The sequence below is a fragment of the Rattus norvegicus genome, chromosome 8 (genome assembly GCF_021556685.1).
Source record: "Rattus norvegicus strain SHRSP/BbbUtx chromosome 8, alternate assembly SHRSP_T2T, whole genome shotgun sequence".
NCBI classification, from domain to species: domain Eukaryota; kingdom Metazoa; phylum Chordata; class Mammalia; order Rodentia; family Muridae; genus Rattus; species Rattus norvegicus.
This window is the reverse complement of record NC_141541.1, coordinates 29,482,395-29,505,819: the sequence shown is the minus strand read 5'-3', so window position 1 is coordinate 29,505,819 and position 23,425 is coordinate 29,482,395. Positions and strand designations below refer to the sequence as shown.

Here is a 23,425-nt window from a genome sequence, read left to right as displayed (position 1 = left end):
TATAAAGGCAACTGCTCAAGACAGGGTTTCTGAAAACCCTTACGACCCAGGGAAAGAGAGTTGCCATATTTTCTAGGGGCCTTGGAAATAATTAACACACAAACCAATCACCGACTATTCTTAAAATCAGAAATTAAAATAGCTAAGTTAAGGCAATTGAAAAAAAATCACGTTTTTCTTTTCTCTATCCTTTCCCAATTCTAATACATATCACATCCAAGATAACAGTAAAGAAGAAACCTTAAGGGCTTGGGAAACTAAGGAGCTTACCCAGAGACAGGAGATTACTAAAGTCCAAAATAGCAGTGATACCAAAAGGAGATGTAAGACCATGAAACTAGTGTGGAAAAGAGTTCCCAAATTCAGTCTAACTGAAGATCTGTGAAAGCAGTGAGAGCCAGCCAGCCAACCAATTCCCACTCTTTAGGACAGCATCGGCCTCTACTGTCGAAGTTGGACCTGCTGAAGCTTCCTATCATTATCCTTTGTACCTAGGGAATTTCATACCTCCATCCCATTTTGGTACCCAGTAGGAAAAGAAGATCTCAGTCAAAACTCCTGTGAGCAGTGGTCTGGAAGCTTGCTAGCTCCACTACTATCATTCCGCATCAGTTCTTCCTCTAATTTTTCTCAACAAAATACGGCAAAACACCAACAAAATCTTTCAGCAGTCAAGGTTACAAATTCTAAATTCTAAGCCAGTCCTAGCTCTCACCCCCCCCCCGCTACCCCCTCCTGAAAAGGAGCCTGCTCACCTGTTTCGATAACAGCTCTAGTCCATATTATTTTTATCCCTTACACTCACCAGCCCAACAGAACACAATTACTTAATGAATGACTAAATCAAGACTCAGAGACACAAACACCCAACGGTTTTGTTAAGAGACAGAGGGGTGTTTTCACTGAACTAAAAATCTGCAAAGGTGGCTTTCCAATGTGTCTCAGGATGCTCCATTAATTCTACTCCAAATAACCTCTTGGGGACTTCTATTTTGTTGTCATCCTCTATTTTTGTAGTGCTATGGCCAGGTGATACTTAGAGAGCTTGCCTGTCAGTCCGTGAAAAATAAGAGACGCTTAGATTGTTTCTCAATTTCCTATAAAGATGTGGTGTGCATTTGCTTCCAAGAGTGTTTCAGGATGTTGGCATTATCTGGGTTCCTTTGATTTTGAAACAGCCTGCACAGCAATTCATTTGATAATACTTAATTACCGCTTCATGAGAAGCCCAAACATCTATTTTCTGTTGGCCTCACAGTAAGACGCATACAAAATAAGAAACCATTTCATAGCATAAACTCAAGCCCACACCACACACACACACACACACACACACACACACACACACACACACACACACACACAGGTGTGAATGTGCATACACACAGCCTGAACCGGTTGGCTTTCTAGAGAGCAGTTAGAACATCCTGGTTTGATTAGGGGGGGATTGAAGTAGTTTCTTTTTTAAGAGATAAAAAATAATTGGCAGGGGAAAACAAAAACAAAAACAAACAAACAAACAAACACTCAACTCACTCTGTATTACCCCAAAGTTAGTGTAGAGGTCCAGTCTCTTATCAGCTGGGCCCGGGAATGTTTGGTTCATAGGTAGCAGTATTTTAACTACTGCTGGGTGGCAAAACATTTTCCTCTTTCATTTCCTGCTTTCTGGAGTTGAAGTTGATTCCCTCACTTCCAGGGCTATTCGGAGGAAAATCATACATAATCGCTCCACGAATCTGTCCTTATCTTTAAAAATGAAATATAAAAAATCTGTTCGAGCCCACTTCTGTGATTTAGCAAGCTGGGTGCTAGTATTTTTTGAGTGCCACCCTCTGCATCTGCAAAGGCTAGAATTTGGGGTGATTGTAATAGTTACATTTTACCCTTCAGGACCACAGCCTTTCCTTTCCTTCATTCCTCATATTTTATTCTTAAGAGTGTTTCAGCCACATAAGTAGTAAATCGGCCCCTGTTCTTTTTTTTTTTTTTTTTTTTTGGTTCTTTTTTTTCGGAGCTGGGGACCGAACCCAGGGCCTTGCGCTTCCTAGGTAAGCGCTCTACCACTGAGCTAAATCCCCAGCCCCGGCCCCTGTTCTTGATAGACACCGCTCATTTGACTTAGCGCCCAGCCCGGGAGCATGTCCCAGGTCACTTTGCACAGTAATGGATCTCGCTTTTCTGCCAGTCTCTGAATTTATTAGCGTCAAATCCAAGTGCATGTTTTGGATACTCTCCCCAGATCCTTCCTACAGTGTTCTTGTTAGCTAGTGCTAGAAGTCAGTCTTCCTTCTTACTTCCTCCAGAACAATTTGTGGAGAAATCGTCCTGTGCCCAGCCGCTGGGTGAGCTAACTAGCCTGGATGCTCACGCGGAGTTTGGCGGCGGCGGGGGCAGCAGCCCTTCCTCATCCTCTCTGTGCACAGAGCCACTGATCCCCACCACCCCCATCATCCCCAGCGAAGAGATGGCTAAAATCGCCTGCAGCCTGGAAACGAAGGAGCTCTGGGACAAATTCCATGAACTGGGCACGGAGATGATTATCACCAAGTCTGGCAGGTAGGTGACATGGGCGGGCAGGCGGGCGGGCATTGATCAAAGGGTACACGCTGAGCTCTCGGGAGCCTTGATTGGGAGGCAGAGCTGTGACTGAGTTCAGGAGTCTGTGTTTCCCAGCAGTTCCTTTAGAAAGGGCCGTGAAACTGGAAGTGAAACAGGGTCTGGCTGGAGGAGACGTCACACACGGAGATGGGCACCTTGACGCGCAGCGCGGGTCTTCGCTCCCACCCTGGTGGCATTTAGGTTCCGAGCAAGACACGTGTGGACAGAGTTTGGCTAGAAGCTACAGACGGGAAGAGGAGGAGGAGGAGGAGGAGGAGGAGGAGGAGGAGGAGGAGGTGGAGGAGGAGGAGGAGGAGGAGGAGGAGGAGGAGGAGGAGGAGGAGGAGGAGGAGGAGGAGGAGGAGGAGGAGGAGGAGGGAGAGACTCCGGGTTATATTCAGTTTGCTGAAGCCTCCCGCTTCCAACGAAAAGTCAGCTGAAACCCCGGACAGAGGACAAAAAATGTGAACGATGGAAGGAGGCTGGGGCGGTGGCCTGGACTCCGGAGCCAGGTTGCTCCAGACAAGGGCAGAAGAAGCTGCATAAGGTCCACGGGTGGTTCTAGACCTTGGGCAATTCCTCACTGATTTCAGAATCTGACTCTACGAATCCCCGAATCCCCTCCCTAAGGAGTGCCCCGGATTTAGTCATCTCCGGTTGTTTGGGAGAAAACAAAACAAACGTAAAATTTTTGCTTATCAGTAAGGCCCCTGGAAAGGAGGTATAAATTCATTTTTTGGGGGGTGGAGGGAAGTCGTGTTTCTGTGGACACATCTCTGAAGCTTCATAAACAAAACCAAGCAAACAAGCAAGCAAACAGCAAAAACCAAGAGGGAAATTGGGAACCGCTTAGCGGGTGGTTCCAACCTCTTCCTTTCTCCCCAATTCGAGCTGCCTCTTTACAAACAGTGAATCTGGCCTGTGTCTTTTTGTCAGGAGGATGTTCCCCACCATCCGCGTGTCATTTTCTGGAGTGGATCCTGAGGCCAAGTACATAGTCCTGATGGACATCGTCCCGGTGGACAACAAGAGATATCGCTATGCCTATCACCGGTCCTCCTGGCTGGTGGCTGGCAAGGCTGATCCTCCCCTGCCAGCCAGGTTTGTGACTCTGGGCTACTCGCATAGTAGAGGGGTATTAATCTTTCTGATTTATGTGAATGCTAAGCGAGTTGTTTCAAAGCCCCCGCCTCTGGCTGGAAAAGAGATTTCTAAGCAAGGACTGAATACGAAACATGTTGGTTAGTCTTCAAGAAAGGTGAAGTTTGTGCATAAAGAAAAGGATAACTTTCATTTTATCTTTCGCAATTAAACCCAGACATTCGTGAACTTTGAAAAGGTGTTAGAAATGTGACCTTTTAAAGGTACATGTGTATGTGTAATATTTCTAATAGGCTACTTAGAGTCAGGTTAGATAAATGTGCTGAAAGTTGCCCTAAAATCTTCGTGCACATAATATATTTTAGGAAATTGTTAACAGTGTGATTATATCCATATCAATAAGCACCACTTTAGTAAAATTGATTTGTTTTGACCCACAGAAGATTCACAGGTTTTAAGCAATTTCTTCCTCCCCCTGTACAATTCTGATTGGATAAACATAATTCAATAAGTTTTCAATATATTCATTTACATTAAGCATAGCTAACACATTGGAGACAATTCAACTACTTTTGTTAGTAATTTTTGGGGGTGTACCCTGTCCTAAACTCCCCTTTGGAGCATTTTATTCAAAGAAGGATTCAGGAGGAGTGGGAACACCAGCCGGTTACAGGGTTCTGTCTGTAAGTGTTAATGCAGAGCAAGGAGCATTCGAGGACTCCATCATTTTTGAATAACAAAAGGCAGCTCTCTGACTAACTTTTGGCAATGATTGAAAGTTAGATCACACCCAATCTTCTAATTTACAGATTTAAGGTCGGTGGAAGTGTTTCAGAGTACACTGACACCACAGACACTGGGATGGTGTACACACGGTTCTGAGAGTATCAGCATCTCAAGCAGTGAGCACACCATGGGCCTTGCAGTCTGGTAAAGGCACCAGGAAACAGACAACAGCTTCCTGGGCCTTCTGTTCCTAAAGAGACCTCACTGGAAGGCCACCTTCCAAGTCAGCATATTAAACAATTAGGACAAAAAAATACTTGTAAATTGCAATTTGTTCTTTTGAGTGAAAAAAAAAAACTTCATAATAGATTTTAAAATCGATAGAATTTGGTGGTTTGTATTATTTACTTCTGAGAAGCCAATTCTGTTTAATTTTTTTTTATGAGACAGTCTTATTACGTAGCTCAGGCTGTACTCAAATTCGTGGTTCTCCTGCCTCAGTAGGAAGACTTCGATTTTACTGGTTTACAGATGCTCAGTTCTAGGTTTCCCTTTAATACTGACTTCAAGGGGTTGGGGTATGAGTTTGATCAGATTCCTAACCATTTTTTTTTACATACAGATTCATTTTTGCTTCCTCTGGCCTTTCTTTTTCTCTGGTGGCTCATTCTTATTTACCTTCTTTTTTTCTTCCTCTGTGAAAGTATGAGCAAATGCTGCCGGCCAGTGGGACTGCAGAAACATGACATGCTTGTTTGCGTTTTCAATCTGTTCTGGTTATTGCCATCTTAACTGCGGCTTTTTTTAGGCAATTGCTGGCATTTTAGCTCAGGAGGAGGGGAAGGAGGAAGGAAGGCTTTCCTGTAGGTCGTTTCGTGTACCCTCATTCAGTTTATTTAAATTAATATTAGATAAAAGCGTGAAGTGGAAACATTTTAGATAATTTATGGAAATTTCCGGGTTGTTGTTACTATTACAGAAAACAGTCTGTTACATTTTTTCCACTGCATAGAAGAGGGAGCTTGGAGATTAGAACCCTTAAGCTGCTGGCACAAAGTGAGTTTCTATGAAACTTCTAAATCTGAGAAGACTTTCTTTTTCCCTCAGACTGAAGCCAGTGATTTCTAATCAGGAAGCACAATACTTGATAATATTATTTGGTAGTTTTAGTAGTTTTAATTCATGGACAAAAGTATCATACGACTACATTTCCATACCACTAAGGCAATCTTTATTTAAACAAGTTAATAGCTATGCGGTGGGATTATGGATAGTGAATATGTTGGAGAATGGGCGTGTCATCAATTTCTAGGTCTTTTAGTAAATTGGGATTTTTAGGAGAGAAGGGCAGTGTGATACTGATCACTATTTATAAGACCTTTGCTTTGGAGAGCTAAAACTTGAGATGCTCTTGTATTTGAACTGTCAACGGGTGCTCTGATTCATGGGCGGTCATGGGCACCCTCCTGAGAACAGTGTAAGGGCCTTGGAGGAGGCCTGTAAAGTTCCCCTGTGTGTGTGTGGGGGGGGGGCAAGACTTTCTGGCCCTGCCTGCCCCTCTGGGCCGCACCCCTGGCCTGTTTCTCGCACATTCGGCATGGGTAGGATTCCCAGTCTTTTTGTATTATATACTGTGGCTCAGATGTCTCATTCTTTATCCAAATACTGCCAGGGAGATTCATTTTATGACTTTCCCCTGCCTTTTTCAACCAAACTATTTATAAATTCCAGCTATAAGGGTCCTATGCAAAAATGATTTATAAATATCCTGGTATATGGGTAAAGGAATTTGTCAGGGCTGGTCATATCGCTCCATGAACTTATCATGTGTCAATTCCATAGGTCAGTTCCTAGCTCACAAACAAAAACAAAAAGGAAGAAAACAAACAAAAAAAAAAAGGGAAAAGAAAGGGAAAAATATAATTTGTCTTATAAAAAAAGGATTTATTTCTTCCTCCTCATGCATTCTGTCACCTCACTCCAGTTTTAGAAGATTTGGTGGGGAAGACAGCAGGGACAAGATTTGCAAAGTGCTGTATTTAGGACAAGAGCAGGAGTGAATGAGTGGGTGACCTTCCCAGTGAGGCTGTGTTCCTCCCACGTGGCAACCAATCAATAGATCTTTCTTATCAAAGCTTTTTTTGCTTAAGCTACCTGTAAACAAATCAATTTAATAACCAGAGGTTCACTTAGCTTGTTAAAATGCTCCGTTAGCCGGTGTGTGTATCGTTGGCGACAGAGCCGAATGCTGGCGTTTACAGTAGGCAGGACGGTGGGCTCTCTGATCTATGGACCAGTAAACATTTGCTGGGCCCTGTATCAAAAATTAGCCTGCCTTTGTATTTGTAAATTAGACTGAGTCATCTTTAAGTCTAAATAAGTTGGTTTTCTAAATCGATTTTCTCATTTATATTGTTTCTTTCCGTTACTTTACAATAATGCCCATATTGGAAACTTAGACGTTACCGTGGCATTTTTTTTAAATACCTCTGACAATAAGATCAGACACTTGATAAATGGAGACAGTAAACCAGAGGTGGCAAAATATCAAGGAAACAACTCGTTTTTGCAAAGCGGCTTGCTCAGCAGATAATGCAAAATGTATTCCTCACTCCCGAGATCTCAGGGACTTGACGGAGTATGTTGGGTGCTTTGGCGTTCCCTTGGGATTGCTATTTTAATAAATTCAAGGTACATGGGGCAAATAAAATGTCCCCTTTATATGATGCTTATGTATTCCTTTAGAATCATCAAAACATTTAGAAGAAACACCGAATTTTGTTTGTGTTGTGATCCAGGTTCCCATTTTGTAGCCCAAGCTGGTCTCAAACTCTCAATCCTTCTGCCTCAGCCTTCTGAGTGCTGACGTGACAGAACGTGTGTGACAATACGCTTAGTTCAAGACGGCTTTGTTAAATCATGCCCCAGTAAAGCTCTCCGACACTCCGCAGGCTCTACGTGCATCCAGACTCCCCCTTTACTGGCGAGCAGCTCCTCAAACAGATGGTGTCCTTTGAAAAGGTGAAGCTCACCAACAATGAACTGGACCAACATGGCCATGTAAGTACCGAGCCTTGGATCCCCAGGTTCTCTTAGATGGAGTGAACATGTGATGTGAAATATCCTCTCTCCTCTTCCCTATGTCTTTCCCTCTCCTCCATCTAACTTCCTGCTATCTCTGAGTCACTCTGTGAAAATCTTGACTGCTTTTATTAAAGCTGCTCCTAGGGCTCTTTTGTATAATGGGTGTGGGATCTTCCGTGCCAAGGGTGCCCCAACACTATTGCAAACTCTGTTTGCCAATAAAACAAAGCAAATGTTATTTAGGGAGGCCGGCAAGCCTATTTTGGGGTTAAGCATCTTACTTCTGTTAGTAGATTAATAATACGCATGGAGAAAGTGGGGCTGAGACTTTCTATTGGAGTTTCTTAAGTGTGTTCTGGAGAGCACATCACATGAGGTACAGCAGACCGCAAGGGCCTCATTTCCAAATAAATTTGCAAAGCTTCTAGTCATGTAGAACGTCGCTATACAGCCTGGATGAAAGTCTGAGATGCGTCTATCAGAGACAAACCGAATGGCTAGGGCTCCCTCTGACTCAAGTTAACTCTCCCCTTGGCATTCAGGTCTCTCTTCTGAATACTGCAGGGCTATCTGAAAGCCAGAAGAAAAATGCCTTAGGTACTTCTCTTAGAAGAAGTGTGTTTGGAAGGTAACTCAGAGTTCTTATGACCGTGAAAGCTCTAGATGAGGTCTGGCACTCCCAGTGACCTCGCTTTGCACCAAATACACCAAACACACCAAACTGTAAGACAAAGTTGTCCGTTTTCTCCCCAAAAGGAGCCCAGAGTGTCCGTGTGTCTTTCTGCAGGCTCAGTCATTGCTCGTTTTCCTCCAGGACTCTAAGTTTTAGTTTTAGGTACACCCCTTTCTGAGAGAGCTGCATACATGCTAAGACACTGACAGTATCTGCAATTATGAACAAAGCAGAGGATATTGCGCTCACCTGTAATCCCGGCAGGGAAGGCAAGGCAGGAGGTGGTTAACCTGGTCCAAATGACATTTCCCAATGACACTGAGAAAGCAAAGCGAGCCAAAGAAAAGCACATCTCATTTTGCATCAGTAAAGAGATCATTGTAGTGTGGGTTATGGGAAAAAGAGAGAATCCAGCTCAGAGCTGAGTTGATAGGGCAAACAGCCACTGACTAAAGGACTCTTGCCTTGTCCTAATGCTTCTCGTTAAGGCGTTGTCTTGGATGCAATTGAACACATGCACGTGTGCGCATGTGCACATATGTATGAGGTGCGGGTGCTCAATGCCATGCATGCGGTGCCTTTCCTTGCCTGGATCCTGGTATCTCTGTCTCCTAGTGCTGGGGTTGCAGGCGTACACAGCTGTCATGCCAAGCTTTTACATGGGTGCTAGGGATTTGAACTTAGGACCTTTTGCTTTCAGGGCAAGCACTCTTATTCACTGAGTCATCTCCCAAGTGCTATGACTCAATGCTCTTAGATAGAAATGTTTGCACAGATTCTCCTGTAGATTTTATGTGAGAAAACCTAAGGCAGGATTACGTGCTCCTTTTGAAGAGATGATTTCTGTGTTTTTGCCTTCGTTGTCAGAAAGAACATGGTTTCACAGTTTCTTTCCATGGCTTTAAAAATCCCTCTTATTTTCTTACTAAGTAAGGCTCTTGGGACTTTAAGGTTTAGTTTGTATTGGGTTTGTGTCATAGATGAAAATGGCTTTAAAAAGACAGTAAGAGCAGTCTAGAGATGGCTTCAAACGGCTGAACTTGGGGATGAGCAAAGACTTGGGTTAGTGTCCCTGTCCTCGTGCCCCCAGACCTTCCTTGTTTTCACGACCACGCCAGGGTGACCAGGTTATCTTGTCACTTTGAGGAGCTTTGGAGAGACACTGGAGTGGATTAATGAGCTTCTGCTGTTTGACCTGTTGGAAAGCGAAAAGACCTTTTCAATGTTGGCCTAGTTTATACCTTTAAAGAATAGAGGATGCTTCCTCTTGTTGGACCTTTTTTGTCATGTTAAGATTTATGAACTAGGGGTGGGGTAAATAAAAAAAAAGATTTATGAACTATCTGAGATAGTCTTTGTAGGTCATTCATCGGTCCTACTTAATGTGATTCATATTAAAATATTTTAGGTTCCAGTTGAAATCTTTGGAGGGAGAAACTACTTTTTTTTTAAATTCATCTTGCATTTTTGACATGCAGAAGTTTAAGAATTACTTGGGACTTTAGACTTCAATAGTAGATTACTTACTCCGAATTTAAATGTTTTATTTTATCGTCAGCATTAGGTGTAGCTGGATTTCAGGAACCCTGACAATCTGACCGTGTCAAATTGTTCAGTTGTCAGTAGCTGCGTATATTTACTGTAGGCTTAAAACTTGTCCTGTGTAATAATACCCTTTGTCACCAGAATTAGTGTCCACTGGAACTGAGAAAGACAGGCTCTTAAGCACTATATTATTTAACCAGCTTCTTGAATCAGCTTGACGACAGTTCTCTTTTATCATAGATGTTTAGTCTCTGTCAGGAACATCAGCTATCCCCAGGAAGGCATTTCCTCAGAAAAACACAGTTTGCTCTTCTGTTGGTAGTTCATAGGTCCATGAGGGCCACAGCAGGCCTTGGAGTCTGAGTTTGTTCCGTGCCCCTTACCAAGGACACTGGCTAGGAGGGTTAGGAGTAGGAGGGATGTTATTTAAACTTTAAGTTTTGAATTACATTGGGTTTTTTTTGGCAGGGTGTTGTTCGTTATGTTTATGCATGGGCAGGAATGCTACTTGATAGTTTTTCTTATCTTCTTATTTGAACATATGAGGAATGTTGATAAATATGTACATTAGGAGACAAACACTCGCTATCGCTACTTTGAGTTGGCTCCAGATCTATGATCAAATCTCGTTGTCTTGAATTCCTCGGAGGCAGTGCATTATACACAGAGAAATGATGGTATTTTTCAAAGCTTATTTCAACATATTTGAAAAATAATGTCTCTTTTTCCTTAGTTGTTCCTATTCTAGTGTGAGACCCAAAAAAGTGGCAGGTACAAAAGTCATTTCCATCCAATGACTCAGGGTCAGCTTACAGGTTAGGAAGATTGACAGGAAGACATCGGCTATGTGGTCAGTTCTCTCATTGCTACAGATATTAGTTCTAAGGTGTCTTAAATAGAGAAACCATGGCCCAAGTCACTTAAATGAAATGGGACACTATTGACATACAGTTTTCTCTATATCCTGAGCAGTGCATGGGCTACTGGTAAAACCTATACGATGCAAATGTTACATGAATAATTAGTCTGAATTGTTTAGGGAATAAAGACAAGGAAAAGTGTACATGATCAGTATAGGCACAATACTTCTGATCTAAGGTATTTATTTATGACAGGGCTTTTCGATGTAGTCCCAGCTATCTTGGAACTCGCCATGTAGACCAGAGTGGCCTTGAACTCAAACTCACAGAGATCCAACTGCCTGTCTTGTGAGTGAGGGCAGTAAAGGTGTGCACAATCACTCCTGGTCCAATGTGAGGTTGTTCACATTTGCTGAGACACCACCCAAAGATGCACATGTCCACCACGTACCAATTAACCTGGTATTTAGTGGATAGTTTGTAAATACCTTCAACGGAAGTCCCCCCACCCCCCGATCCCCGCACCATATCTGTCCACATTAGCCAAGAAAGCAAGGGGCCCCTCAGCCGCAGTGTCCCGAAACAAGCATCTCCTAGTGGCTCATGCACTGCATACAGGGGGCTTCCTGAGACCAGGGATTTGCAGTGTTTGAGGACAGGGTACAGCTGAACCCCCACCCCCAAAAGGCAGAGCAGCTCTGTACATTTAAATAGCTGTCTGTCGGTGGAGACAAGCGGGAGACATTTTAGACCTAAAAATGAATTATGTTCAGCCAAATGTGTCATAGGTCATTTCTGTAATCCTAGCACTCAAGAGACAAGGCAGGAGAATTGGCAAGATTTTAAGACCAGCCTGGGGTACAAAGTGGAACCCTTCCTGGAAATAAACAAATCACGGAGCAAACCAGAGCAAAAAAGAGTTTCTTTGCTCATTTTGTACAGTGGCAAACATTTATATTTTAATTAAAGGAAGGATAAACGAAAATACTATTTCTTAGCTGCCTTTTAAATTGAGACATATCATTGCTAAGGACTTGCAACTTTTTGTACCAATAGAATGGACGATGGCCGTGGCAGTGATTAAAATTTAGTTTTAAAAGGGAAAGGTACTAGTCAAAGAAGTTGTCACAACACAGGTTACGTTTGTAAGCCCTTCTTCAGTCCTGCGTAATTCCCAAGGGAGCAAGATGTCCAGCCAGCCCAGCAGCTGAAGGGCACTTGCTGCTCTGTCTTGAGGACACCAGCACTTGTGTCAGGCAGTTCATGAATGCCTGTAACTGCAGGTCACGGGGATCTAGTGCCCTCTTCTGGCTTCCATGGGTAACTGTACACAAACAATAAAAGTAACAGTTCCTCTATTCTCACTATGGTTCATGATGGAGGTTAGCACCAGCTTTTTTGCTCGCTCCTAGATTCGAGATGTTTTAACCCGCCACCGCCTAATACAATACTGCATTTCTAAGTCGTTTTATGTTTTCCTCTGTGAAGCACAGTATGACCTCCTAGAAAATATTTTTTTATTTAGAAAACATAAATATACATTTTATGCTGGAACTAGACCAGAAAACTCCCAAAATATTTTAGATTTGTTGTTACTATTGTTAATTTTAATTCATTTATTTTATGCGTTTGAGTGTTTTGCCTGCATGTGAGTTTACCAAGGTCCTTCCTGATGGCTGTGTGGAAGTCAGAAGTGAAAGAAGGTATCAGGTCCCCTGGAGCTGGAGTTATGGATGGCTATGAGGCACCACATGGCTATTGGCAATAGCGCTTAATGTCTACTGCAAGAGCAACAAGTGCCCTTAAGCACTGAACTGTATCTCCAGTCCCCCTTTTATTAATTTTTATCTATCTATCTATCTATCTATCTATCTATCTATCTATCTATCTATCTATCATCTCTCTCTTTGTGTGTGTGTGTGTGTGTGTGTGTGTGTGTGTGTGTGTGTGTGTGTGTATTCATGCCACAGAGCATGTGTGGAGCCCAGAGGAAAACTTACAGAAACTGTTTTCTCCTTCCACCATGTAGCTCCCAGGAATCAAACCATTAACACTTGGAGACAAGCACCATTACCCACTGAGACATCTCACTTGCCCATGGCTTGATTCTGAAAAATTAATAAAACATGGTCCAAGGAGATAGTTTAGTTGATAATATGCCTGCCACACAGGCAGGAAGCCCTGAGATGGGATGCCTGCAACAAGGATGATAAAAGCCAAGTTTCAGCAGGGCAGGGGTACAGCGTGGAGACAGATGGATCCGAGAGCTCACCCCCTAGTCTCTCTAGCAGTGAGCTCCAGGTTCAGTGAGGGAATCTGTCATGTAGAGAGGGATTTCAGAAAACATCCAACATTCACCTCTGGTCTCCACATGCGTAGGCGCATGTACTCATATACACAGGAACACCTACAGAGAGGCATGCACACACACACACACACACACACACACACACACACACACACTAAAATAAGCTAATACACAGAGTGTACCTTCTGAATGGCTCCTGCCCCAATCATCTTAGAAGGGGGCTCACGTAATTTGCAGTTGTTTTGGTAAAATGTGGTTCACCGTGATGGCTCTGTTATTGTATGAAAATGGCTTGACAGAGGAAGGAAGCAGTTGGTTCTAATCTTAGAATAGAACTTGATGTTGTAGGTTAGATAGACCGGTGGAGGATGCGAACACTCAGGACTCCCCATCTCTTCACTGTAGATAATTTTGAATTCAATGCATAAGTACCAGCCGAGGGTGCACATCATAAAGAAGAAAGACCACACGGCCTCCTTGCTCAATCTGAAGTCGGAAGAATTCAGGACGTTCATCTTTCCAGAGACAGTCTTCACAGCAGTCACAGCCTACCAGAACCAACTGGTGAGTGGGTCCTTGACAGTTCAGTTCCTGAACGGGTGTTTTTTCCCCCAGCACTCAAAACGGAAGTTGCTTCGGAGAAAGAGAGCTCATGAACACGAGCGTCGCAGCCTCTGAGATTGTATGGAGCACCAGCTTGTCTTGCAGGACCTTCTTTCTATAGTGCAGGCTGCTTCGTGGCCGACCCCTAACCTGAATCCAAACCACTGTGCCTTCTGCGAGTACCCTGCAGACAGCTGATCAAATTACTAACACTCGAGATGCTTCCAGAAACCGGCTTAGCCACAACCTAGGATAAGGAAAATGGTGTGGGTGTCTCTTTAAATAATAAGCTGCAATCCTATTTCATTGACATCAAAATACCAGTTATAACGTCAGGTTATAGTTTTCTAAAATTCGTGGTCATGCTCTGTGTTTCCAACGTGAGCACTGTTTTCTTGCATAAGATTTAGATGTAGTAAACACTGATCAATCTCCCTCTAAGGCCAAGTGCTGTTAGGCACGTGCTCAAATGTTTTCTTCTTTCTTAGTCAGGAAAAGGTCGACAGGTTTGAAGCATCAGTTTGATACAGAATGAGGAGGAAGCTGAGGGGAAGAAAGAAAGGCTGAGTAATTTTCCTGCAGTTGAGTAAGTCAGGGAGTAGAATTCTTCTGAGTGTATGTAGTAAAATGTGCTCAAACCTTTAGTTTAACTAACAGCTAGGCTGCTCAGAGCACGTCACCTTGCTTTTGTCTGATTGGCTGTAAGTAGCCAGGATGCTTGCCTTCCTCTTATCATGCAGCTGGTGTGTTGTTCGGTCTACATAGATGCTGATCATGGGCCACCTGCTGGCCGAGCATCCAGCTTGGCTGGGTGGGTCAGGCAGGGGCGATGCAGAGGCTCTGGAAAGGCGGGAGGAAGCTGACAGCACAGGTAGTCCTGTCCTAAGAAAGAGGAATGGCCAGAGCAGGTGGAGAAGGCTCACGTGCGCATAACTTCTACATGAGCTTGGGGTTTATTTCACAACTAAGTCTGCCATTTCCCTTACTGTTAAGCTGGGGCTAAGAACCAACCAGACTATTTTTGAGAATTGCAGGAAAGTCACATGTGATGATGTATATGAACATTCCCTGGGAACTTTGAGGTCGGACTATTCAGGGATACCAAGAGTGCTTACCCACATTTGGTCCTTAAAATGCCAGTGATTGTGCCATAGAGATGGCTCAGCAGGAGGAGATGTGTGTGATCTGATGTCCTGAGGCAGATCCCTAGAAAAGAGACACACACACATACACACACACACACACACACACACACACACACACACACACCAGACATCACACATACACACATACACAGACACACATACCACACACACCACACACCACACACACACACACACCACACATCACACATACATACATACACAGACACACATACCACACACACCACACACACCACACACACACACACACACACACACCACATACACCACACATCACATACACACACTCATACACAGACACACATACCACACACACCACACATACACACACATACACACACACCAACCATACACACCACACCACACCACACCACACACACACACATACCACATCACACAAACACACATACACAGACACACATACACACACACACCACATATACCACACATCACACACACACACCACACATCACACATACACACCACACACACACCACACCACACACACACACACACCACATCACACAAACACACATACACAGACACACATACCACGCCACACAGACACACACACACACACCACATACACCACACATCACACACACACACACACTCATACACAGACACCAGACACACACACACAAATACATCAAATTAAAATTTTTTGGTGCGTTTGCTAAGATAAATCGATTTATAGTTGTTATGTAAATCACCTTATTGTATAAACAAAGTGTTACCTCTTTTGACCTCCAAAATGATAACATGAAGGGAGAGACTTTCAGAAAACATCCAGGTAAAACTCAGTGAGTAGGACCAGAGTCTGAACACCCTCCAGCCCTGACGATCTGGACAGTTGAAGCTGGTCTCACCTGTATTTGCAAGCACTCGGGAAGTGGGTCTTAGGAATTTAGAAAGGATCCTGAAACATTCTACTCACTCGCACTAACGGGTAGTTCTCTGATTCAAAAATGCATGTAGGACACTTCGAGAAATTGCGTTGCCGTTTTGGGAGGAAATAAAAACTTGTTATACGGAAACTCTCAATGCTGTTATCAGAATTCCCTCTAAGAGGGAGGGGCCGAAACTAGAAAAGTAAATTACAAGTTTCTTTGTTTTAAAAACATGAGATGTGATGAGTTAGAATAAACTAGAAGGGAAGTTTCTACACAGAGCGCTCTGGATTTGTTTTAATAGGCATGGGAGCAATCCTTTTTTTTTTTTTAAAGATTTATTTATTCATTATATATGAGTGCACTACCACTGTCTTCGGACACACCAGAAGAGGGCTTCAGATCTCATTACAGATGGTTGGGAGTCACCATGTGGTTGCTGGGATTTGAACTCAGGACCTTGGGAAGAGCAGTCAGTGCCCCTAACCACTGAGCCATCTCTCCAGCCCAGGAGCAATCCTAAATAAATACCATTAGGTCTTCGGCCGCACTGCTTAGATCGTATAAGGAAGGAAAGGTTTGTGCACTTGCTATCATACAAAGCAACACTTAAAGGATGTTTTCTTAACTAATCTTTGCAGGAATATTATCCACGCAGAGAAATAGCATTTTTATTATGCAGCATAGAGCTGGGAAACTGAGGCATGTGCTACACTAATCCCTGAAGGTGGCTTGCTGTGCTCAGCATGGATTTGAACCAAGGTGGTTAGAGCCCTAGACCTTTGAGCTAAGTGCCCTTTCTCAGAGGGAAAGAACTCTCCCCCTCTTAGCTCCTGGCTCTATCGGACTCTTAGACATCCCTTCCCAGAGGGATTCAAGATATCATCTTCCCCCCAACATACTGACTATTTATCTGTGAGTGGCTGAATATTAGAGGGTAGTGAGAGAATATGTGAGTTACCATTCTCAACTAGAGGGTCAGCTGAGCCCTCTTCAGCCAATACATACCATGTGCATTCGTGTGCTAATCTCACTGAATTACTTCTTCCATCGAACTATTTACTCAGAGAAACTTCAGTGTTCAAGACAAAGCCTTAGAAGTAAGTGGTGAGGTGAACCTATACACCCTCCACTCAGGCTTCGTAATTAACTTTTTCCAAGTTTGGTTCAGTCTTTCCACTCCCTGTCCTTTCTGCCCTGCCATTTGACACTACTGTGTTTATCTTATCAACCACTCCAGTAAGTGTGTCCCTGGAGTGAGGGAATTATTTTTGTGTCCACATTGCCTGTGTCACATCTCAGATGGTTATTTATTAGAAACGCCCCTTAATATTATGCGGTAGTCAGTCCATTTGGATTTTAGTATGAACCAGTAATACCCACTGAGACCTTGGTCCTCCCACCCCAGTTACAAGCTTCAACTAAAATTCATGGTCTAAGATGGTTATTTTTAATTTAGAAAAGTCCTCCCATATCCTTCTCAATAATCTTATTTAATTCTGACATTAATCGCCAATGGAAGTCCAGTGAGTGTCATTTCGTAGATAATGAAACTGAAGCCCAGAATGGTTAGGACAGGCACCCAAGGCTACATATTTGATAAGTGCCAGACCCATCAAGATGGCTTGATCTTCTAGGCCTTATGTCTTTTTTCGTGACATTGCAAGGCCAACAAAGTAATCACGTCTAAGTGATTCTGAAAGCTGAATCTGAAAATGTTACTACTGTGTTAAATAAGTTAAAATGCTAACGAATGCAGATTCTGGCAGTAATTACTCCTCCCACTAAAGTTTATTTTTATAACTGATATTACAGGTGGGTTCAAAATTTAGTCACAAGAATCCGTCAATCTTTGATGGCATCATAAAGTATAATAATGGGCCATCAGTGCCAAAGAGCCCCCAGGAGGAGCGCCTTTCTCAATAGATCCCTGATTTTATTTCTGTAATCCGTCTTTGAAACAGTCTTTAGCATAAAACCATCCATGGCTGTGATTTGCTATAGAAGGGCAGTTGCGCAAATGGCTGATACGTTTCCTTCAGTGGATAAAACCGATACAGGTCTCCTTAGAAATCAGTTCAGAGATGATCATTTTTGGTCTTCTTGACATGCTTCTAGGTCTCCTGGAGTCAACTGTGTTTTCACTGTCCCATGGTGTGTATTAATTTTCCTACAGTAAACACAGTAAGAGAAATACAATGCAAAGGAGGAATGATTCAAAAGCTCCCACTTGGGCCCATTTCTCTGTCTTAAACTTTTGATGTGATTGTTGTTTTTATGTCTGCTAAATTCTAATCAAACTTCCCCAAAGACTGTGTGTGTGTGTGTGTGTGTGTGTGTGTGTGTGTGTGTGTGTGAGAGAGAGAGAGAGAGAGAGAGAGAGAGAGAGAGAGAGAGAGAGACCTTCTTATTGAGACCAGTAGTTTTATTTAGAATTAATGAAAATGGGGCCTTCTTTACCCATTTTTTTTCTTCTTTTTGCAAGGGATGATCGCATTTCTTTACATTATTAGATGAACGCTAAATACATTACACTTTCAACAAACTATTTTATAATTTACGATTTAAAGGTCATACATTGTTTTTGAGCCGGCAGATCATTGATGTGGAGTTGAAGTGTAGGTCAGGTTTCATTTCTAAATGCCTTTGGTCAGATCTTTTCCTGATAATTGGAGAAATGGTCTCCAAGGGCCAATTATACCTATGACTGGGACCCCAGCTGGATTCAGAGTTTGCTGCTCTGCTAGGAAATAATAACCACTGTGAAGTCGCCCTTCTCTGCACAGCTGCTGGTGTCAACGATCTGCCCTCTAACTGTGCACACATTTACTTACAAATACAGCAATAGTAAAAATAAAAGTATTTTCTGGTTAGCATATGCATTGTGCTCTGTGTCACTGCAATTGTAATAAAAACATGTCTTTGCATGTAGTTGAGCATACAAACTTCAGGGTTTCACATACATAAAGAAAAAAAATTGATTTGGGACCCAAAGACATGGCTCAGTGGTCAAGAGCACTGGCTGCCCTTCTAGAGGCCCTGAGTTCAATTCCCAGCAACCACATGGCGGTTCACAGCCATCTGTAATGGGATCCGATGCCCTCTTCTGGCCTGCAAGTGCACATGCAGAAAAAGCACTCATAAACAAAGTAAATAATAAAAAACTGATTTGGGGCTCGGTCCAATAAAGAGGGTTCTTTATTGCAGAGCATTGGGGGTGGGGTCCCAGCATTCATATCTGCAAACTTTTAACCACCTTCAACTCCAATTCTAGGGGTTTGGATGCCCACTTCTGGTCCCTGTATTTACCCACACATATGTAGTAAACCTCAACTCACCCAGGCACACACACATACACGTAAAATAAAACATAAATCTTACAAAAAGCATTTTAAAAAGCTGTCTCTGGTTTTGGAACAAATGATATTCGGTGGCTGGTTCTTTTTTGATCCTCCCTTTATTACAACCTTTGGGGAGGATGACATAGGTCAGCAGCACTGCCTGCTTCAGACTCCCCATGCAGGAGTTGCACGGGTCCCTGTGCACAGGTCCAGGTGCAGTCGCCTCACCCGGCCACTTCCTCGCCTCCCTTTTCATAGCCTCTCTCTCCACTTTCCCCGGTTTACAAAGGAGGCAAGACTATACTTTCAGAAGCAAGTTTTCATGCTTTTAATTTAAATACCATTATTGGACCATTTATGGTCTGTTATTGTGTAGTATGTGAAAATTATTTAAAATTATTTTACGGCCAGGTATGGTGAAACAAACCTTTATTCCCAGCACTCAGGAAGCAGAGACAGACTGATCTCTGTGAGTTTGAGGTCAGCCTAGTCTACATACTGTGTTCCAGGACAGGTAGGAGTATATAGAGAGACCATGTCTCAAACAAAAAAAACAATCAAACAAACATAAACAAACAAAAAAACCCAACACACAATGTATGTGTGTGTGTGTGTGTGTGTGTGTGGCCATGTGTGCTTTATCTTGAAATAAGAAAAAAAAATAGAATGCTTTCAAGCAGCACAGTTTATCCTAGTCTGTAAAATTATTAAATCATAATTTGGTGGCTTGTTCTCGTGTGCGTGTGTGCGTGTGCGCGCGCGTGCGTGTGTGTGTGTGTGTGTGTGTGTGTGTGTTTATAGATAAGTTCTTCTTCTTTTTTTTTTTTCGGAGCTGGGGACCGAACCCAGGGCCTTGCGCTTGCTAGGCAAGTGCTCTACCACTGAGCTAAATCCCCAACCCCTGGTTTGTTCTTAATATAAAGCCCAGCAACCCTGCCTGCAATTCCTACCATGGTTGTCTGCTGCGTCTGGGGTTGAGCTGAATTGCATGAGGTGGGTCCTCAAGTTTAACCACAGTCTTATGCTGCAGTAGTCACTGGGATAACACAATCCCAACCCCTGATTCACCTGGCTTTTTTTTTTTCCTTCTCTGATGCTCAAAACCAGGGATTGTTTTTCTGGGTTTAATCCAAGTCATCCAGAGAGTGAGTAAACACTAGTTAACTAGTTAACTAGTTAACTGTCTTGCATTCTCTTTCTAACTAATGCTCTAAATTAAACCATCACTGCACCTTTGTAGTAAGGCTGGTTATACAGGGGACCATGCCTTATTTCAGTTTTTTTTCTGACGTTTTAGATTATATAAAAACATGGAGAATAAAAGGTAACATTGACACCACTGAAGGTTATAAAAAGCAACATTTAAAAATATCAGTGGTAAATAATTTTAATGGTGAAAACTAATTCAAAGACGTAAAGAAATACATTAGTTCATTTCCAGGCACCAAGTCAGAGCGGTAATGTTAGACCAGGGACACATTAAGTGACATGCATTTCTTTACTTGTACCCTGGCTCTGGAGGATGTTAGCCACGCTTACCTCATTCAAAGCCTCTGAACTTTAACCCTGGGAGTATGAAAACCAAGTACACTTGTTCTGAATCCCTTCCAGAACAAGACGACCATCGTGACAAAGACACTTCTTTCTCTTGCACAGTTTACATGCAACCAGACAGAGACTGTTATGGTTCACATCGAAGAGAAAAGCCTTTGAGATCTTTTGTTAGCTTCTGTGTTAGACACGCCATCTGCCATTACCTCCAGACAATGTTCCTGACTGGCCAATCCAACCCCTTTTCAATTTTAGAATGTGCTACTTCGAGCAAGATTTGCCTTATTGTTTGGTCCCATAGTTAAAGGTTTTCATTTGGGTTTGAGATGCCGTTAGTGTCACTACCTTGGAATGGACACACACTGCTCCCAGGGTTCTTCACTGTGCATCTCTACATTTGCTCCATAGAGTTTTAGGCTCTGTCAAGGCAAGGCAGCTATCCCTTACCTGGTGTTGTCACCATGCACCAAAGCCAGCCAATCTTCAGTACATAGGTGCTGGTTAATGATTGCCCAGATATTTCAGGAACTGTAAGACATGTTCGCATGGTAGAGTGTTCTAAATTACAGTTGCTGAGTAGAAAGATGTGACTCTTTTCCCCTTGAAGACTTAAATCTTGCTGGAACATAAACTTTCAGAGCACACTGGTTGTTTGGGCTTTAAAAGATGTGTACAATTTACGTAGAAAGATGAAATTCAGTTCTGAACAAACAGGTCTTCAGGAGAGGCAGCCCCATGAGAAGAGATTCTCCTGAAGTGTTGATGTGCACACTGTAGAAGCCAGTTCAGACTTCGTGCTTATTTTAGCTCTTGCTAGTCATTGCAAACAGGGCTTATCTGTACGGCATCCCCCTCTCTGTTTACCAATATCCCCATTTTTTTGCTGAAAAAAAAAAACTTCACTAACCTTTACCTGCAGTTCTCCAGTGCATGTTCTGAGCCAGTTTCAAGCTCAGGTGACCCTCAAGGCCGATGGTAGTCACAGGCTCCCTCCAGGCCCTGCCAGTGTTGAAGAGAGAGAGGGATATCGACCTGGTTCATCTGTGTGATGGAGGGCTTTTTATGGGAGGCGAAAGCTTCTTTGCATCTTTGCAAATGTAGTTCACATTGAGAAAAGATTGAAAAGAAAATGGCGTCTCCTTTAAGGTGAGAAGAGAAAGGATAACATGGTTGCAAATGAACTTTGGATACAGCCTGATTCTTTTTTAAAGTAATATTTCATACTTTGTTTTAACTATTTTCTCCTCAGTGTGAAAAAGGAGGATATCCCTCACTCCATAATTCTTTTTTTCCCTGCTCAGAATATTTTGTGTGTGTCTCCCTCCAAAGATGAATTTATAGTCCAGCTTTGGTCTTGCAAGCTAAAACTGTTGCAGGGCCTCCGTGCCAGTAATGCAGCTAGGAAAAGGCTGTACTTGGGTCCAGGCACTGGTTGTGCCCCTCTGCATCTATGTATCAGTTGAGGCTTGCTTATCTGCGAGGTCCCTTTAAGTGCTAACAGGAATTTTTCTAGTCTGACTCTTTTAGTCAGTGCTTCCTTTGATTTCTGCTCCACAGCCTGATGCGTGCACAGCAGAGGTGTGATACAAAGGCTCTAACGGGTCTTTGTGTGTTGATGGTAATACTGTATGAGTCATAAATCCCCCAATGCAGATACTTAACACTGATTCTTACTAGAAAGTAAATGTTTCTACAGAAGCATAGCTATTGAGTAACACTGAACGGAAGGCTGACAAAATGACTGATTTGATTCTATTTAGTGAAATGCAAAGAATAATGGTAGTAAGTTAATATGTTGAAGGCTTCATTTCCTGTATTTACGTAAAGGTGTCAGTATCAGCACAGTATTGGACATGGGCTATCATTGGCCACTTAGTCTTTTTACCTTTCATGGCATTAGTAGCATGCTTGTAAACTTAACTGTGAGATGCTGCCCAGACAGAATGAGACAGTGTCTTTACTTTTACTCTTCCCTCCCTGACAACACACATATTCTACACAGTTCTCTCATCTAGGTAGTTTTCCTTTCCCCAGTTGAGTCCTAGCCTTTCCCTAGCATTTACAATAACTTCACAATCTAGTTTCTTAGGTACCCTTGCCTGAAAGGCCACCAAGCCTTTGCTATCTCAGTCATGGCCCAGTATCCCTGAGCACTTGTCCCTCACTCAGACTGTGTCTCATGATGCGAGTAGGCACCACTGTACTATTGGGGGCTTTGGGGAATTAATGGACTATTTCCGATTCTGTTTCTTTGACCTTGGTATGAGATTGTTTTGTGCCCATTCTTTTCTTTCTAGATAACCAAGCTGAAAATAGACAGCAATCCGTTTGCCAAAGGATTCCGGGACTCCTCCAGGCTCACTGACATCGAGAGGTAACGAGAATTTTCTGCTTGCTCTTTTGTCCAGATAAGATAAAGGGCGGGTTGTAAGAACGAGTCCCCTTTAATGCCAATGAATTTCGATCTGGCAGTTCGTAGTCTCTGCACCTCCCCTTCCAACCACAAACTCCATCGTTGTAAGAGCCCCAGCTGCTTCCGGCTTTCTCAAATGCTGGATTTGGGCTTTGCCATGGTCAGAGACCAGGTCCCAGTTATAATTGATTGTCCTGTCTTACTGATTGGCACATTTGCCTTCCGAACGGATGTCTTTGATAACACAAAATTATAAAGGTGATTTGGAATTTTGAAACAAGGAGATGTAATTTAATGCAGGGCCACACAATTCTATCTGTAAGATAGACTGCTATCTTTAGTAGCAGAAATATCAAATCTGAGGTCCTGTAAGAAGAAATAGTTATGCATGTGAAGCTTAACCCCTTCCCAATGACAGTTGTTCATTGTTGCTTGAGGTCCTTGAGTGACTGAAACCCATAGCTATTAGCTCAATATTAACGCTGAAACGTTTTTAAGGAGATTTTGACCCAATTGCTTATTTATACTGTTTACTTATGCTCACAGTGATTTTCATCCTTCATCTT

General features: G+C 42.8%; 1 protein-coding gene across 2 annotated transcripts in view; it reads left to right on the top strand.

Moving 5' to 3' along the window:
* The window catches only part of Tbx20 (T-box transcription factor 20), a 58,485-nt gene that overhangs the window by 1,158 nt on the left and 33,902 nt on the right, over positions 1-23,425 (top strand). For both annotated transcript variants that reach the window (NM_001401090.1, NM_001108132.2), the window contains 5 exon segments: positions 2,307-2,559; positions 3,538-3,702; positions 7,380-7,488; positions 13,304-13,462; positions 22,744-22,820. In NM_001401090.1, the coding sequence (NP_001388019.1) occupies positions 2,307-2,559; positions 3,538-3,702; positions 7,380-7,488; positions 13,304-13,462; positions 22,744-22,820 (763 nt within the window).